We start from the raw sequence: 19,180 nt of genomic DNA on the forward strand, positions 1-19,180 counted from the left end.
GCAGGAGTACAAGGAGTGGTGGCAGAAGGCAAAAAGAGAGGTGGCAAAAGCCAAGGAAAAGGTATATGACGAGCTGTATGAGAAGTTGAATACAAAAGAAAGGGAAAAGGATTTATACTGATTGGCAAGACAGAGGGACTGAGCTGGGAAGGATGTGCTGCAGGTTTGGGTGATAAAAGACGCAAATGGGAATGTGCTGACGAGCGAGGAGAGTGTGTTGAGAAGGTGGATGGAGTACTTTGAGGAGCTGATGAATGAAGAAAATGAGAGAGAGAAGGTTGGAAGAGGTGGAGATAGTGAATCAGGAAGTGGGGTGGATCAGTAAGGATGAAGTGAGGACTGCTATGAAGAGGATGAAAAGTGGAAAGGCGGTTGGCCCAGATGGTATACCAGTGGAGGCATGGAAGTGCTTAGGAGAGATGGCAGTGGGGTTGTTCACCAGAATGTTTGATAAAGTCTTGGAAAGTGAGAGGATGCCGGAGGAGTGGAGATTAAGTGTACTGGTTCCGATTTTCAAGAATAAGGGTGATGTGCAGAGCTGTGGAAATTACAGAGGGATAAAGTTGTTAAGCCACACCATGAAGGTGTGGGAAAGAGTAGTGGAAGCTGGGTTGAGAGGAGGGGTGATGATCTGTGAGCAGCAATATGGGTTTATGCCAGGAAAGAGCACCACTGATGCAATGTTCGCTTTGAGAATGTTGATGGAGAAGTATAGGGAAGGCCAGAAGGAGTTACATTGTGTGTTTGTGGATTTAGAGAAAGATTATGATAGGGTGCCAAGAGAGGAGTTGTGGCATTGTATGAGGAAGTTGGGAGTGGTGGAGAAGTATGTGAGGATCGTGCAGGATATGTATGAGGACAGTGTGACAGCGGTGAGGTGTGAGGTAGGAATGACGGACCGGTTTAAGGTAAAAGTGGGATTGCACCAAGGATCGACTCTGAGCCCTTTCCTGTTTGCAATGGTGATGGACAGGTTGACGGACGAGATCAGACTGGAGTCTCCATAGACTATGATGTTCGCGGATGATCATGATCTGTAGGGAGAGTAGGGAGCAGGCTAAGGCGAGCCTCGAGAGGTGGAGGTACGCACTGGAGAGAAGGGGAATGATAGTCAGTAGGAGTAAGACGGAGTACATGTGCGTAAATGAGAGGGAGGGTGGTGGTATGGTGCGGTTGCAAGGAGTTGAGGTGGGGAAGGTCGATTGGTTTAAATACTTGGGATCAACTGTCCAAAGTAACGGAGAGTGTGGGAGAGAAGTGAAAAAGAGAGTGCAGGCAGGATGGAGTGGTTGGAGAAGAGTTGCAGGAGTGATTTCTGACAGAAGGGTAGCTGCAAGAGTGAAGGGGAAAGTATATAAGACGGTAGTGAGACCAGCTATGTAGTATGGCTTGGAGGCGGTGGCACTAACAAAAAGGCAGGAAGCAGAGCTGGAAGTGGCAGAGTTAAAGATGCTGCGATTCTCGTTGGGAGTGACGAGGATGGATAGGATAAGAAATGAGTATATTCGAGGGACAGCGCAGGTAGGATGGTTTGGAGACAAAGTGAGAGAGGCGAGATTGAGATGGTTTGGACATGTGCACAGGAGGGAAGCGGAGTATATCGGGAGAAGGATGTTGAAGATGGAGCCGCCAGGCAGGAGGAGAAGAGGAAGGCCAAAGAAGAGGTTCATGGATACGGTGAGGGCGGACATTCGGGTGGTTGGAGTGTCAATGGAAGATGTGGAGGAGAGAGCGAAATGGAGACTGTTGATCCGCTGTGGCGACCCCTAACTGGAGCTCGCCGAAAGAAGATATGTATGTATGTATGTATGTATGTGTATATGTATATGTATATGTATATATATATGTATATATATATATATATATATATATATATATATATATATATATATATATATATATATTTCGGGGCATATTATGTGATACTGGTCGTCCGTCCGTCTGTCTGTCTGTCCGTTCCTGTCCGCACTCTAACTCCCAAAGTTTTCAACTTTCACGTTTCATATTTGGTACAGAGATACAGACTGTGGAGACGGTGTGTCGCGACATACGTTCGTCATCTAAGTGGTTGCCATGGCAACCAGGATGCTGTTTTCCATGTAATAGCACAATTCTGTATATACCTTCTTGTTCAGGCGTATATTGTGCTCACTTGCGCTCTTGTTACTAATTGCAATATACAAATACATATATTGCTTAAAAATTATTTGGATCAGACCACTGCAATGCTTTATAAAAAATATTAATTATTGGACTCGTCTTTTAAAAACGATAAATGTATAAACAGGCGAGCATTGGGTGGCTTTGACACCGACTCTCTGGTTAGATCCTCGTGGAGGATCTCTAAGTCTTACGTTGTTCTTCTTCTTGTGGACTGTTTTGTTTCACAGCCCTATAGTTTTCATCGAAACTTCCTGAAACTTGGCGTATATATATATATATATATATATATATATATATATATATATATATATATATATATATATATATATATATATATATATATATATATATATATATATATATATATATATATATATATATATATATATATATATATATATACTCTGCGTAGACAGTAACCATCTCCGATTTTGAAAATTCCTCCTCGAAAAAAAGTTATGACGTCAAACTATCTCCGCTAATGGAAATTGCCTAAAAAATTATCTCAAACTACGCAAACTTTTTGAATTCTGTTTGCGGGAATCGAACAGGGCATTAGCAGAGATGAACTAGAGGGGGAGCACTCGGTAGAGTGCAAAACCTCCGCCGCCAATACTGCTGGGTCACTTTAGTGAACCTTATATCCTATTCATTGTAGGTCAAAACAGATCAGACTCTACTAAACCACGATTGAATAAACTAAACGAGATCGACGCGCATGTTGAAATGCCCAAAAAATAAAATCAAAATTTTTTTGATAAAAAAGATGCAAAATTTCTAAGTTTTTTTTTTTTTTTTTGGTGGGGGTGGGGGGAGGTTGGAAATCACTTAAAACATGTAGAAATGCAAAAACAAAAATTCAAATATTTTTCAAAGTGGCCGCCATAGCGGCCATATTGGACTTTGGACCAAGTCCAAAATGTCATGGCATGATCTTTGGACCATACCTAATCCCCCCACCAAGTTCCGTCGAAATCCGTCCAGGAGTTTTTCCGTAATACTGTTCACAAACAAACAAACAAACTAACAGACAGGGGTGAAAACAGTAACCTCCGTCCATCTTCAATGGCGTAGGTTAATTACCGCACATATGATACATCACTATGACGTCATCAATTTTTATGACGTCATTCCTATTTTTTTGACATTTTTTTTGTTTCACAACCCAGAGTTTTCATCGGATCTTCTTGAAACTTGCCATGTATATGCAGAAAGCCCACGCGCAGGCAGTAACCATCTCCAATTTTGGAAATTCTTCCTAGAAAAAAAGTTGATGTCGTAATATCGCCGCTAATGGAAATCGCCTATGCCATTATCTCTGAAACTGGGCAAGCTGTTTGAATTTTGTTTGTGGGAATCAAGCCAGGCATTAACACAGATAATTTATCACAAACCTGAGACCTAACAATGACATCATTTTCGTTTTTATGACGTCATCATTAAGAGGAGGATCTTAGCTCATTTGAGCTTGTTGTGTCTTTAGTGGACTTCCAATTTTCTTCACACACTGAGGTAATTTATCATATTCACTGCACATGGACCGATGGACTCTCTGGAGTCATTGCTGTTGTTCATTGACGTCGCAGTCTCGGCACTTTAAATGGACGGACAACACCATTCAACTCGGATGAGCGAGAATCTCGCATCTCTCGCTGTGCAGACACGTCACTTCGCTGACAGGTTTAATCAAAATCAAAAGACGGCTTGGTTTCACCTCACAAACTTATTACATGTCTGTGAATCGCAATGACAATGCAAAATGAACTGAAGCACGTGAAAAAAAATGGATCTTTTATAACATGTTTGTGTGCTCTTTCCATGTACTATTATGTTTTTCTATTGCTTTGAGAAACATTACTTTATATTAGCAGGGACCTGTGGAACAGCGTTCTGCTGAAAAACCTCCCTTTATTTAGGTTGTGTATAGGCAAACAAGCGCTGCTTCGCATGCTCCCAGAAGTTTATGATTACTGCTAACAACCTGGCGTTAATTTTGGTTATCCTCCCACTTATTGCCAAAAAATAATGTGAAGAATTTGTTTTATGCTCCCAGAGATCAGACGAAGTGAGAATAAATGAGAAATTGCAAAATTAAAGTGTTGATGATGGTGAATGAAAATGACTATCAGGGGGAAAAAAAAACGTGTTGTTTTATAAATCTCATTACAACAAACGTTGTGAATTAGCATTCTCGGGGCATCACCTTTGTTTCCATTGGCATAATTTATTATTTGTGATGGCGAACAATCGTGATAATCAATTTTTTTTAAAAAAACGTTTATTTCAGTGGTCCATCGAGGGGGCTGGTAATTCAAATTTTTACGTGTAACATTACAGAGATCCATACAGTTATTGTAATGAACTACAAGAGGTTTTGTTTCGTGAGCCAAATTAGTCCATTTGAATTTAATTATTTTTTTGTTTTTAAAGCAGCATTTTCTTGGGATCTATTAATCCTACAAATTTCACTCTGCATCTGCCCCTGAGTTTATACGATGTCACTATAAACAGCATTGTGGGTTAGTCGGCCTGCAGCATGTTCAGTCCTTATCCAGAATTCACTCTGCTTGGCAAAGATGAACAGATCGAGTTGGTCTCCTACTCTCCTCGCTGCAACGAACAACTGTCTGTGTGTTAAAACATTTGTGGGAAGCAGAACTCCCTTCCGCCACAGGCTCTGACCTTGGCTTTTGTTGATAGTCATCGGAAAGACCGGCCTGACCGGAAACTATCATTGGAGGAATTGGAAAGGAAGATATCCGTATGAGATGGAGAAAGAAGAATTATAGTAATAAGGACAATAGACCCGGCACCCTCACCATCGAGCATCCGCGCTTCAAGAAGACGGTCATTGACTGGTTAAAAATCGAGATGTAACTTGGTTACAAATCAAGAGATCCAAATGTTCCAGTGGCCAATGCGAGGACTGATATTTCACAAGAGCATGATTGGAGTATTAACCTTCAGTGACATTTCATGCGGTGGCAGACCTGAAAGATTTATTGAGTGAAGAAACTCAGGTGGATAAAGGGCAGATAGGTTATGATCGGCCAAATAATCAACACTTTTGACGATGAAAGTGTCACCTGGCAGGCGGTCAGTGATCTTCCTGTTGAGAAGATCAACCATGTGATTCGTTGTGGTTAAAATCGCACGTGAAGCCAACCACTCAAAATTTTATTTGAGAGTTCTTCAAGCCCGGCATACACATGGTTACCCTTCACCCCTTGCCCAGTTGCAGCAACCAATCAACATAATGCTCGAGTCGTTTTTGACTTGCTTCACCCGCACCATCAAGTCAATTGAACACGTTCATATTTGTTTCTTAAAGTTCGCGTCATGCAATCTCGACCAATGGAACTTCAACGGTAAACGTCCTTGTTGGCCGTGAGAGAAGATATTTATTTGATTTCCCCAACCTCAAACTCTACCTCCTCGCCACACCCCAACCACAGCGAATTAGTTATGACTTCTTAATTCTCATTGAGTCATGAATAATATGCCTCTTTAATCCAGTAACTTTGCAGTCACGACAAAGGGATTGCAGTGTTAAGATTACCATTACTATTATTATTATTATGAAAATGATATCACTGTGTCAAGAAACTTGCACTAATTTGTTACTCCAGCAGTAAAAGCCCTTGTTGGCCATGGGAGAAGACCTTCATTTTGGTTGTGAAAAGGCAATTGAGTACTGCTGTAAGCTCTCCCAGGGGGGGGGGGAGAGGGGGGGGACCCAAACAGTGTAAAGGCAACAGGAATTCTGGAATGCTGCAACAATCGCTCAAGAAAAAAATTTAATAACCTGAAGCGGCCTGAAGATTAGGCCGAAGGCATGAAGCCTAAAGTCTATACGTACTGTCGTTGGTGATGCCTATCCTTTCCATATTTGATGATCATTTTAACAATCGCTTTGTTTGTATTTCACACTGAATGGAAAATGTAAAGGTAGGACATGGCGATTGTGAATATGAGAAGCTTGACGATGTGTTTGGTCTGAACTGCATGAAAATCAAAATGGTGGATGTATGTGGGTGCAGTCAGCCATCCTGTACCCTAATGATGTGCTTCACATCATTACTTAATCTGAGACAAAAAACTGCCGCTACTTTAATATATCGTTATGTTTGTGGGGTAGATAGAGGAACTTCATAGTAAAGGTAAGATTGTATAGTGTAGTATGGCCCCAGGGATGAGCAGGAGACATTTTAATGTAAATCAAGTCAGGAGACAGCTTAAAATTGTTACGTGTCACCACATTGGGGGGGGGGGGCGGTGCTGTGTTAATTGGGTAGGGGTTAAGGCTAATTTCTCCTGGTATGTGATTGCCCCCGTGACCTTTTCCTACATTTTTGCATTTACAAAGTCAGCTATAAAAATGAATGACACTTTAACAACAACCGGCAGTCCACTCCCCGAGCCTTGTGATTGGTCGGTGTGACGTGAGAGATGGGGACATGATCGAAGAGCAGACAGTGGGGTGAGGTATGCGGTGGAGATGGAAGGGTCTTGCTTGGTGGCTTCTTGACACGCCGAAGAAGGCTGCACGATTCTCGTGTTCGTGCTGTGTGAATTTTCCCATGTGCTGGAGCAAGACGCGAGCCATTACTGTTCTGTTCGGCTGAGTCATGAAGTTGTATGTTTATGATGAGGGAGAGAAGAAGCGCGCACCTCTCAGTCATTACTCGGCGTTATCCCGTTGTGTGATGGAGGAGGAAGGTGGGCCATCGTGAGCGGACCTGGTGTAAGAGAGGGGCAGGATCGGCATATTCGTTCCAGAGAAGAGACTGTGCGGCGGTTGGTGAGCCCTGGTGTTGAAGACCACCGTATTAATTACTTCACATACGTTTCCTGCGCAGAGAGCGGCTTGGTGCCATTTTGGGTGCAGTTTCCCATGCAGGACGACGTGGTTTGATCGCCAAGCTCATAAAAGATCATCTCTGGACACCCAGCTAAGTGCCAAAATAAAGGGAGGGATTTTCTTTTATTTCATCTTTCCCCTTGTCTGTATTTAAGTCCCTGTGGAGATGTCTCAAAATTAGCTTCAGTTTACCTCACATTTTTATCACGCTTTTAATCACGCTTTTATTCCCATTATAAATATTTGATTTATGTTCATTAAACCTTTATTTATTAAATTTGCTTGTGTCTGTCTATTCGTTGTGGGTTTGAGTATAAACCCTTGTGCCTCCGTCCTTGTAAACCCCTGTTGTACATGCTTTGCCGCCTTCCGTCCCACACGCACGACAATCTCCAAGGATCACGTGTTCACCTCCAAGGTAGAACTGTTCGGCTATCCGTCCAGGTCGGTGTTGACCGCCAGTCTACGACAATTGGGTCAGGGTAATTAACTTATCCCCCTGGACACAATACAGATCAAAGCTGATAGCCGTGAGCGGACCTGGTGTAAGAGAGGGGCAGGATCGGCATATTCGTTCCAGAGAAGAGACTGTGTGGCAGTTGTTGAGCCCTGGTGTTGAAGACCACCGTATGAATTACTTCACATACGTTTCCCGCGCAGAGAGCGGCTTGGTGCCATTTTGGGTGCAGTTCCATGCAGACATATGTATGTGCTCCTTCTGTGTCCATCACGCTTTATTTTAAAGTATACCTGAAACCATAGAATAACGAAGATGCAACCTTTGGGACCGCTGCAGTAAGTTACAAATCGTACTTCTTCTTTAATACTGGAATGACATGCTTTCAAAACAGGCATTTTAATGATTTAAATGGACATTCATATTTGTTCCAAGTAAATCAATTATCATCTTCCCAACCAAGTAAATTGATTATTGGCTACGCAACGGTACCATTTCAATTATCCCATGAAAGCAGCAGGAACCCTTTTGAATAAAGCATGATGGATGGACGCTGCTGCTCTTAGTAATAGATACACGCATTACGAAGGTATAAATTGTTTGACTTTTTTTTGACTTGCACCCAATAACCGCCAGGGTTGTTTATTGGAAGAAGGGTGAGGTGGTATTTTTTTTGTTCAGTTTCCTCCTGGGAGGGGGAGGGGTGCTTATTTGAGGGGGAGAATATTTATTGCAGGAAAACCAGGGATGTTACAATTAAAATATCGAGAGAAGACTTTTGTGTAATTTTCTTTGTGTGTTTGTTTTCGCAGGTTTACAGGGAAACGTAAAAAGTACGACATTCATAAGAAAAGTGGTGAAACAACTTTAATACCAGTTTGATATCTGCAAGCAGGGACAGTCAATGCTAGGTTCACCATGCCAGCCCCGGATGAGACCTCGAGGACAGATCCATGTGATTCCAACTTCCTGGAGGATATTGGCAATAAAATGACCATTCCTCGGCGTCTCCAGGTAGTTTCTGAACCAGAGAATGTGGCAGAGAGTAGAACAAAAATGCCAATGTTGCAGACTGGTGATTGTGATGGGCAACATCGACTGAATGCGAATCTGATGGAGGTTCCTGATCGGATTGTTTTAGCAGGTAAGTTGTTGCTTCTCGTATCGGCAAGTCGCTTAACTTACTTCGCACGGATGGTATGGACACTATTGGTTTAACACAACACAAATCCTCAAAAAAAAATCTACCAGGATAAAACTTATAAACCTATAAAGTACTGACTCGTACCAGTTATCTGTGGAGGATTTCATATCCAATTACATTCATTAAACTCTTGGACATCACTGAACTACAAAACAGACAGATGCAAAATTTCTCTTTTGTATTTTTTTATTATTATTCTTCCCCCTCCCTCCCCCCTCCCCTTCTTCTTATATTCTGACAGCCTAACTCAAAATAGGTTTAAACTCAAATCTGAATTTTATCATGAGAAGGTCCAAAACTACTCTTAATTTTTCAACTTCAAAGGATTCCATGAAAAGTAGGCATACCTGCTTAACTACGCAAAGGAATGTGAAGGGAAAAGAGGGTGAGATGGAACAACCCTGTCAATCAGCATGGTAGGGCAATGGTGACACAGTATGTGACTTTTGAAATTATGTATGAATGCTAAACAAGGCCTTTTGCACACGCGCTGTGTGCACGTTTACAGTGATCGGTTCTGCTCACTGGGCACTTTTAAGTAACAAAATTTTTTTGATCTTTTAAACATAATTTTCAGCATTTAGATGAAAGAGTGGAAATTTCAAGTTTGTTAACCATAATTTTTCTGTTCGTGAATGCAAATAAGACTCACAGAAATACTGTATAGGAAATACGAGACATATCCTTGCATGAGAGGTGTCGAGTTTGTACCATTTCCTGTTAATACAAGCGAGCAGAAGGGGTGAATATAACACATACACTTTTCCTTTTACCAATAGATGCAAAAATCTAGTATAATTACCTCCACCACTGAAGATGAATGGAAATTATGTTTTCACCCATCTTCTTTGTCTGTCTGTGAACAGGATATCTCAAAAGGTTGTGGACAGATTTGGACGAAAATTGGTGGAGAGGTTAGGTGTGTGACAAGGATGAAATGATTCAATTTTGGTGAAGATCCAGATCCGGATCCGGATACAATAATTTTTTAGACAGAATAGACAGAAAGGAGTGAAAACATAACCTCCTTCACCTTCAGTGGCAGAGGTAAAAATGTGAAAAGATGTTTGGATGGTGTGCCAAAAAGTATGCAAAGAAGATAGGGAGGATGGACACAATAAACTATTATGTGAAACCATCCTTACATCTTTCTTTGAATCATGGTTTGAAACCATGAAATGATACATTTATGATTACATTTGTGATATTACTTGGGAAGCATTCTGGTATCAAAATGAAATTGCACATGAATGGAGAAACGGCTTGAGATCTGCATTGAACATATATAAATTGAATTTGATAAAAGTTCATTTTGCTGTATTATTGTTCTTCGCTGAGGGTGGTTTTGGCTCTTGAGTGGGTTATTTTTGTTATTTATTTGTTTGTTATTTATTGTTATTTATTGCCCTCTGATTTTGGGTGAGATTAATATGGCTGTTCAGGGTGGGGATTTTGGTTTTTTCGTCTATACGTCGACATTTTGGATTGAATATTTCTACTCAACACAAATCACATTTCAGGATATTACAAATATCTTTGGTGAATATTGTAAGAGCTTGACCTCTCTTGTGTAGATGGAGCAAAATCCAGACCAAAAGGATTGTCTTGGGAGTCATTTTCTGCAGAAGGGGTTCTTAAAGAACAGCTGTTGTTGCGCACTCCACCCCGTGTGCTCACTTTGCAAGAACAACCTCTTGACTACATCAGTTTGGACCCGGCTCCCTTCCATAGCACGGCTTCCAAAAGTGAAGCTGCTGGCCGGGTAAGAAACCGAATGATATTTTCCTCTTTTATACCATATAGTGCATTATGATATAACAAAAATGACTTTCGTAGCATTTTTGTGCCAAAATTGATTTTTTTTTGCAGTTTTGTCAACTATAAGGGGTAAATTAACAGAAAAATTCGGGGTTGAATTTTTTCGTGAACTTTTAGGGTATTTTGGGGGGCCCTTTAGGGGGGTGACCTCCCAAATATTGCTCTGTCTATATCTTCGCTCCTAGACATGCTAGCTTCATAATCTTGGTGTCTAGGATAGGGTTTATGGGGGCTCTGAGTTCAATTATGATGGTTATTAGGTGATCTGAGGTCAAGGTCACCACAGGGTCATAAATGGCCTCAAAAGGTCAATCGGCCAAAATAATTGAACTATATTGGGTAATACCACTTTATATGGGTTTTTGTGGGTGAGGAATTCAATGGTGACATTCTTTTTTTTATTGGAGGTCATGATCAGGTTATAAATGTCATGGTCAAGGTCATTTGGGAAGGTAAAATATGCTGAAAACAAAATATGGCACATCTCGTGATATAACGTGCAATTATAAAACCTTAATTTTGGCAAAAACAATCCAGAGCAATTGCATACTATAATGTATCGTATTCTTGATCTCATGACCAAAACTATAAACCTGTAAATTTATAAAACCAAAAACCTGTACATTATACATCTTCATCCTCAATATCGTCATGCCTGACATTTTGACATTCGTGGTCATGGCATTTGCAAAGCGGCGTGCAGGGGAGGTTGTTTTTTGCACAAGAACAGTTGCGTGCACAGGCAGAGGATTTACAGCCGCATTTGATCAGCTCTAGAACTGCTTGCGGAGCAGGTAGTGCAAGACACCGTAGAGGGAAGATTGCACCATCCACGAGGACCCAACCGCTGTCTTCCAAACTAGGAAGTTGGGGATGTGTAATGACATAAGCTTTGTTCACCATGCATCCAAAGTTTGCCCGTTGAATATGAGGCAGCAGTGTAGTTCGGGTGGGGGGCAGCATCTCAGACTCCAAGTTTTTCAACCTGATGAGCTCCCAGCGAAGTTGGGGGAGCGTTTGTGGGCCATTGTCAGAGTACACTCGGCACACAAAGTGTTCCAGAGGCTGCATCTCCTCAGGGAGTGTTCCATCTATAAGTTCAGTCGATGAGAGAGGGTCATCTCCCAATCTCTGGAAGGCATCAATGACGGGATCAGTGGGGTCCAATTTAAAGTATTCTGTGATCAAACGCTTCTTTGTCACACCCACAAACTTACCACCCCAGTCAGCACCAGTGAAGTAGTGTACCCCGACGATACCTTGACACTTCTGACGGCCGATGCTCCTCCACCACATCGATCTTTCTGAACTTGTTGCCCTTTCCTGTGTGAAATTCCAGTGAGGTCAAAGTTTCCAAACGTACATGTGCTTCCGAGGTCAATAAGGAGGACCGACACATCAGTGTCTGGAGATTCAACAACAATATGTCTGAATGCACAGTCCTTTATGCAGTGAAGAACATGAAGGGGGATCTGTGAGTCAGCCTCCTCATGATCATGGGTAAGGAAGTCCTCTTCAAGCCTGTGGGGTGCATTGATTCTGATACTGGTGTCATATGAGACAATAAGTTGCAGATCCTGCCCCTCAAACTCCTCTCGAAGTCCCTGGGCAAGAAGCCTTGCAAGCTGCTCTTTGGTCTTGGAGCAGGACAAGAGGTCTCGCAGAGGAAGTGTTGTGATGCTCATCTCATCATGAACCTCATATCCAGCACTTGGAGCTTCATCTGATGTAGCCCTTTTTGCCCTTGTCTTCTTTCAGACTAAGGGGAAGATATTGATCAAAGAGTACCCTGACTTCAGTGTAGCCACCCTTATGTGTATGTTTTTTTTTATAGTATTGATGAAGGCATGCTTAAGGTGAATGATTTTCTTCATCCCTGGAGTTTTCTTCATTGCCTGCAGTATGGCCATTGCATCAAGGATGTAAGTTGATTCTGTGGGATGCTGAACTGGGTCTGGAGGGAGTGGCTGAAAGGGCTGCGGTGGTTGAGAGGGTTGGGCCTCAATGGCATGCATGACACTGGCTTTGTCAGCTACAAGGAGGAGTGTCCCATCAGGGGCAAACATAGAACGGGGTGTCACTGACATTTCATAGGTGCCAATTGTTTTCTTGAGTTTTGGTAGGAGCATTGGCTTGGACTGACTGACTTATTAGGCATCTCCCAATAAGCTCCCGATCCTCTCGCAGTTTGATGACCTTGTCACCAACTTTCACCTTCCTCTTGTCTCCAGTTGCTGGAGGTCTTAAACTTTGGCCTGGTCATTGGATCCCAAATTGATAGTTTGGAAGTTGGTAGGAGGTGCTCCTTCACAAACTTCTTGTAGAGCTCTTGCCCCAGAGTTGGATAGTTGAGGATGTTATACTTCGCCTTCTCTGGGATAACAGCTGAGGAGAAAATGTTCTTGAGAGGTGTACCCACGATGTACGGGTTGCCCTCACAGAGGACGATGACACTGTTCCTCAGTTTGAGAACATTCTGGCTTGTCCTGATACATATATTTCCTGCCAGCTGGTAGTGCTCCTTCTTCTTCTTCTCCTCTGCTGCTGAAATATTTGGGAAGGGCAGGAGATATTTCTGCACCAGCCGTGCAAGGTGAGGTATTGTAGTGACAAACCTGTTGAGAGAAGCTTCATCCTGTGTGATGCCAGGCAGTGCACCATGCTTTTTGAGAACTTTGATCTCCTGCTCCAATCCCTGGTCTGTGAAGAGGTTGTAGAATGCCTCCATAGACTTGGTCACAACAAAGTTACCATTCTTGAGGGCTTCCCATGTTGTGGGATCATCTTCTTTCAGCTGATACATCTGGGCCAAATGTGGAGGCATTAGTCTTGCATAGTTGATCAGACCATGGAAATGGAAGTACTTTATGTTTTTCTCAATGGCAGCCAGACAGCCTTCCCAGTCTCTCGACCTTGCTGCTGCAATGATCTCGAGTAGAGCCTCAACCTGCCCAAGGTAATTGTCAAAGAACTGACTCATCTCCCCACCTCCAATTGTAGCCTCTTCCTTTTGGAAATTTTCTGAGTAATAGCTCTCTAGGTCTTCATAGATGGCCACCATTTCTGGGTCACGCTCATGGAGGGTTTTACGCAATGATGCACACAGCCCCTTGAGTTCACTTGGTGGTTCTCCAATGACTGCATCCAGTTTAAGCAGGAGGATGTTGAGAGCATTCATGATATGGTATTCCATGCCTCGCTTGTAGCTCTTGCTATGTAGCTCAATAGGGTTTGTAGCTCAATGGGGAAATCCCCAGAAATACATGGTGTTCCATAAGGGACATAACACATCAAGATACATGTATAATGACTATTTTTATTTATCAACACATTATGTAGATCCTTAATCATTTGATTTGAAAGTTTATAATGGTGAAGTTAAGTGTTATGTTTGATGAACAGAAATTTATCCTAAAGGAAGTTTTAATGGAAATGTAATTCGATACTGCATTTTTAGGGGGAAATGACAATTTGGCTCTGTTAATTGGAATTTATTTCCATAAGCAAATATGATGTATAGGTACCTTATCATACTTGATTAATGATATTAAACTTATCATTATAATTATGGGTATACCCAGAGAGTTTCATATATATTCCTTGAAATACATTACAATTGCCCACCCAAATGACTTTGACCATGACCTTTATACCCTGATCATGACCTCCAATAAAAAAAGAATGTCACCATTGAATTCTACACCCACAAAAACCTATATAAAGTGGTACTACATGATATAGTTCAATTATTTTGGCTAATTGACCGTTTGAGGCCATGTATGACTCTGTGGTGACCTTGGACCTATGACCTTGACTTCAGATCACCTCATAACCATCATAATTGAACTCAGAGCCCCCATAAACCCTATCCTAGACACCAAGATTATGAAGCTAGCATGTCTAGGAGCGAAGATGTAGGCCAAGCAATATTTGGGGGGTCACCCCCCTAAATGGCCGCCCCAAATACCCTAAAAGTTCACGAAAAAATTAAACCCCGAATTTTTCTGTTAATTTACCCCCTATAGTTGACAAAACTGCAAAAAAATCTATTTTGGCACAAAAATCATACAAAATTACATATCATAGTGCACTAATAGGCCAGCTTCCAAATTCTGGCTGCTTGAGTGGTTGGCTGGTTGGTGAAGCAAAGTAATTTTTTTTTAATTTCTTAAATTATGGGACTGCACAATCTTTGATTATTGTTTGTACAGAGGATGGTTTCATCTCGCCCTCGGCGAAGGCGTTCGGTGAGCGAGAATGGAATGCTGCAGAGTCCCAGCACACAACCTTATTCTTCGTAGGTATCATATCTATACACACGCTCACACACACATTTTAACCTTTACAAGCCACCGAACTGCATTCCTCAAATGAAGTTATGATTGAAATGTTTTTAATCATTTCTTGTGCGTGCCTGCTCATGAAGGTCGAGCAACTTTTAAAATGTTGTAAATATTTTCAAGTATTTGTGTGTTTGTATATTACTCTTTTACGGCCAAACCGTAGCACTGAGAGCCCCCAAATTTTGGATGGAGGTACTTCAGAGTCTGGGCAAGGTTTTAAGCTCCCACAAATTTACCTTGAAGGCTGTTTTGAAGCCACTATAAAGTGTATATTGGGATGTGGGGTGAGGCAGTGCTGCGGCCGGCCCACAGGCAAAAGGTAACCACCATGAAGCCAATAACTCCATAGCTTTTCAATGTCCAACACGTCCTGAACGCCCCGCCTGCTTCTATAAAATTTCAAGTAGCTGGGTACTTTTTTCCCAGGCAGCGCCACATATCCCAATTAGTGTTACATAGATTCACAGTTCAGTACTTAGTCATTTGTATGCAAACCAAACTAGCTCTTGAGAGAAGAAACCCAATCAGGAAATTGGACGTGCAACATGTAATTTTACAATTATCCTCACCTGATCAAAATGCTCCTGGAAATTTGCTTCCAAATCACTTCTCCCCCAATCTGCATACATGTCTCATGGCAATATACCCTCCATATTTAGGTACCTTAAATTTTTTTTTATTTTATTGTACACCATGTCAAGGCTCACATAAGAGCTAACACACAGAACGTATAACAAGGCAGGAGACGAGGGGTGGGAGAGGGAAGCACAAAATAGTGGGGAACACAGACAATAGGAGATCTGTGGAAGGGAGAGGGATGGGCTGGGGTACATGGGGTAAACAAGATGGTACTACAAGGACGTTCAGGAAGGAACACAGGGAATTTGGAGGTGGGTTTGGGGTGGATTAATTGTGGTACAAAAGATCAGGATTTTTGGATGGGGAAAGATAAGAGATGGTGGTGAACAGATGTTTTGAAGACCTGGAGGGAAGAGTGGGATGGCAGAGAGTGTGGGAGTTTGCTCCAGAGATGGGAAAAAAGTGAAATGAAAGAGTGAAGGTGAGCAGAGAGTCTTGATTTTGGCAGTTTCACCAGAAGGGGTTTTTTGGCGGACCTTGAGCACCCTGCGGAAATATAGGGGAACAGAGCACAGACGGAGCAGGGGGAGGGGGGCTAGGCCGGAGAGGAGACTGTAGCAGACAAAGACCATTGACCTGCCTCTGGTGAGAGTGAGAGACGCAAAGACACGGCTTCATCGCGGAAGATACCAATGATCTGAAAAACCTTGGTTTCCACAGCATGAAGTCGAGCTAGGTGTGAGGCAGGAGCACCATTCCAGTCGGGAAAGCAGGACTCCATCAGGCTGCGGATGAAAGCTTTAGAAGTGGTTAGAAGCTCAGGTGTGCCAAGGAAGGAATTTGCATGACGTAGTATGCCCAGTCGGAATCTGGCTTCGGAGGCCTGCTTGGAGATGTGGCTTTCCCCGGAAAGATTGTGGCAGATAGTGTGGCTCAAAAGCTTGAATGAAAGGACTTCAAAGGGATTGTTGAGAAAGTAGATGGGGGGGGGGGGTTCCAGACGGTTCTTCCGGAGAGACATTGTGAGGGTATGATATTTGTCAGGATTAAAAGACATGTTCCAAGTGTTTGATCAGCTTGTGATTTTATCCAGGTCTGCAGAGAGTGAAGTGGCTGCTGCCTGCCGATCAGAGGGATGAGAGGTGGGAAGGCAGAGTGGAGTCATCAGCAAAGAGATAAAGAGGATTTTCTAGAGAGTCTGAGATCACACTCCTCTGACCTAAAATCCATCCAGGTGGAGCCAAGCGAACCTTTCAGAAAAATTTCGCCAAGAATTCACTTCTCCTAAGACAGATAAAGAAAGAAAGAAAGAGCGTAAAAGAAGGAAAAGCAATAATTAGAATGAATAAGAGAATTGTGAACAATTAGAAAGAATTGTGAAAGGAACAAAAAAAACAAAGATGTCAAGAAGAATGCAAATAGATAGATTTCAGCACATAGGGATGGTGTTCAATCCCATTGAGAACAACAAAAGTTAGCAATGTATGTACAGATCAGGGTGCTGTTTGTTTTCACCCAGAATATGACCACATTTGGAATGTACTGTGAGAACAATACAAGCCTAACTTTTGTTGCTTCAACTTTTGTGAAGAGTATATCATAGTGTGGCCAACTATCCTCACTGATTCATTTGCACTTCAATAACCAGAGTTCATTGAACACATTACCCCCACAGTCTTGAGAAAAAGGATGTGGGAAGGGTCTTTTCAACTCTTGCTTTGCATTTCCGAACACGATCTATAATTCCTAACTTGCACAATTTTATCTGAATCTCGATATTCCCTGACGCTGAGAGCACGAGTGGCAAATTTGATTGATCGAGATGGCATAGTATTTTGTCCAAGCACTGCTAAACTGGAGATTTTTAGAAGTGCCAACAAGGTGATTTGTGTTCTACAGTGTTCAAGTATATGATTCAATTGTAATATAAAACAACAGTGATGTTGGTGGCATGCCATCACAAATCCCCACACTTCCCACCTAAAGCAAAGTTGAAAGATGGCAAAACGTTCCACAAGGAATGACCCAACTTAAAAGTTAAAATTTTCCCCCTTTTTGACCCCTGTGATCAACTCCCCATCTGCTGGGGAATGAACCTTGGGGTCAAACCATTGTTACATATGTATACAAAGTTTCATGAAAAAAGTTTTAAAATGTACCTGCAATTGCATTTTTTTTTTTTTGTATTTCACCTTTTGATTCTGCCTGAGGGAAACCGGGCGTAGTGGCGTGCGCCAGTAATCCGGCTACTCGGAGGCTTGGGTTGGAGGATCGCTTGAGGACGGGAGCTCTGCGCTGGACCGCGCTATGAGAGGGTATAGGTCACCCGGAATCATGGCGAGACCCAATCCTTATCCCTGTGTCGTAAGAGGCGACCAGGGTTGCGTCAGGAAGGGCATCCGGCGTAAAACCTGTGCCAAATCAGTATGCGGATCATAACGAATGATCCGCTGTGGTGACCCCTAACGGGAGCAGCTGAAAGAAGAAGAAGAAGAATTCTGCCTGAGGGAGTGGGGCCAAAAATGAATTTCTGCACAGCCTTTTAATCGCCAGGTTGGAGGACTTAGTGTAACAGACAGACAGACTACTGCGACCAAACCAAAAATAAATATCAGTTTAAATATGTTGACAAAAACAATTTGAAAAGTTTAGGAGTGAAATGAGATTTCTTTTTATGCTAAAGTGCTGAACTTTGGGATATACAGTACCTTCAGAAAGTATTCACACCCCTTGACTTTTTCACATTTTGTTGTGTTACAGCCTGAATTTACCAGAGAGTTGGTGTCAAAGCCACCCAATGCTCGCCTATTTATACATTTATCGTTTTTAAAAGACTAGTCCAATAATATTTTTTATAAAGCATTGCAGTGAAGTCTGATCCAAATTATTTAAAGCAATATATGTATTTGTATGTTATATGTAAAGCAATAGCCTGGTGTTGGCGTTGTGGTTAGGGTAGCAGTTTGGGATCCAAAAGGTCCTGAGTTCAAGCCCCGTTGGCCGCTTGAATTAATACACACCAGGAGGTTGACTCAGCCTGTCATCCTTCCGAGGTCGGCGAAGTGAGTACCAGTGTACTGGACCCGGTGTATGCCCCGGTTAAAATAGGTGTACCATATCCCTGTGTTGTAAGAGGCGACCAGGGTTGCGTCAGGAAGGGCATCCGGCGTAAAACCTGTGCCAAATCATTATGCGGATCATAACGGATGATACGCTGTGGCGACCCATAAAGGGAGCAGCCGAAAGAAATAGAAGAAGAAGAAGAAGAAGATATGTATTTGTATATTGTAATCAGTAAAAAATAGTGTGGTAGATAAAAACATTAGAAAGGAAATAACTTGCACCAAAAACTTTAACATCTTCACGCTGACGCCAGGGGTATCGCTATAGCTTTCTGTTCTTCGAACAGGCGAGCTAAAAATGGATAATTAAAAATATGTATTTCACCAATCTACACAAAATACCCCATCATGAAAACGTGAAAACATATTTTTAGAAATTTTTACAAATTTATTGAAAATGAAAAGCTGAAATATCTTGAGTCAATAAGTATTCAATCCCTTTGACACTACAAATTGAGCTCAGGTCCATCCAATTTCCTTTGATCGTCCTCAATGTATCTTTACAACTTGATTGGAGTCCACTGTGGCCAATTCAATTGAATGGACACGATGTGGAAAGAAACACACCTTTCCAGATGATGTCCCACAGTTGATTGTGCATGTGAGAGTAGAAACTTTACCATGAAGTCCAAG

At 42.1% G+C, this 19,180-nt stretch overlaps 1 protein-coding gene across 4 annotated transcripts in view; it reads left to right on the plus strand.

The window, feature by feature from the left end:
* The window catches only part of LOC147022992 (mitochondrial fission factor-like), a 36,479-nt gene that overhangs the window by 4,655 nt on the left and 12,644 nt on the right, over positions 1-19,180 (plus strand). For all 4 annotated transcript variants that reach the window (XM_085887998.1, XM_085887997.1, XM_085887999.1 and 1 more), the window contains 3 exons: positions 8,294-8,625; positions 10,260-10,447; positions 14,715-14,800. In XM_085887998.1, coding sequence (XP_085744124.1) covers positions 8,400-8,625; positions 10,260-10,447; positions 14,715-14,800 — 500 coding nt within the window. In that variant the 5' untranslated portion in view covers positions 8,294-8,399. The remainder of the gene's footprint in view (positions 1-8,293; positions 8,626-10,259; positions 10,448-14,714; positions 14,801-19,180) is intronic.

This window comes from Eptatretus burgeri, chromosome 7, assembly GCF_056783735.1.
Source record: "Eptatretus burgeri isolate ZD-2024b chromosome 7, Ebu_testis_v1, whole genome shotgun sequence".
NCBI lineage: Eukaryota > Metazoa > Chordata > Myxini > Myxiniformes > Myxinidae > Eptatretus > Eptatretus burgeri.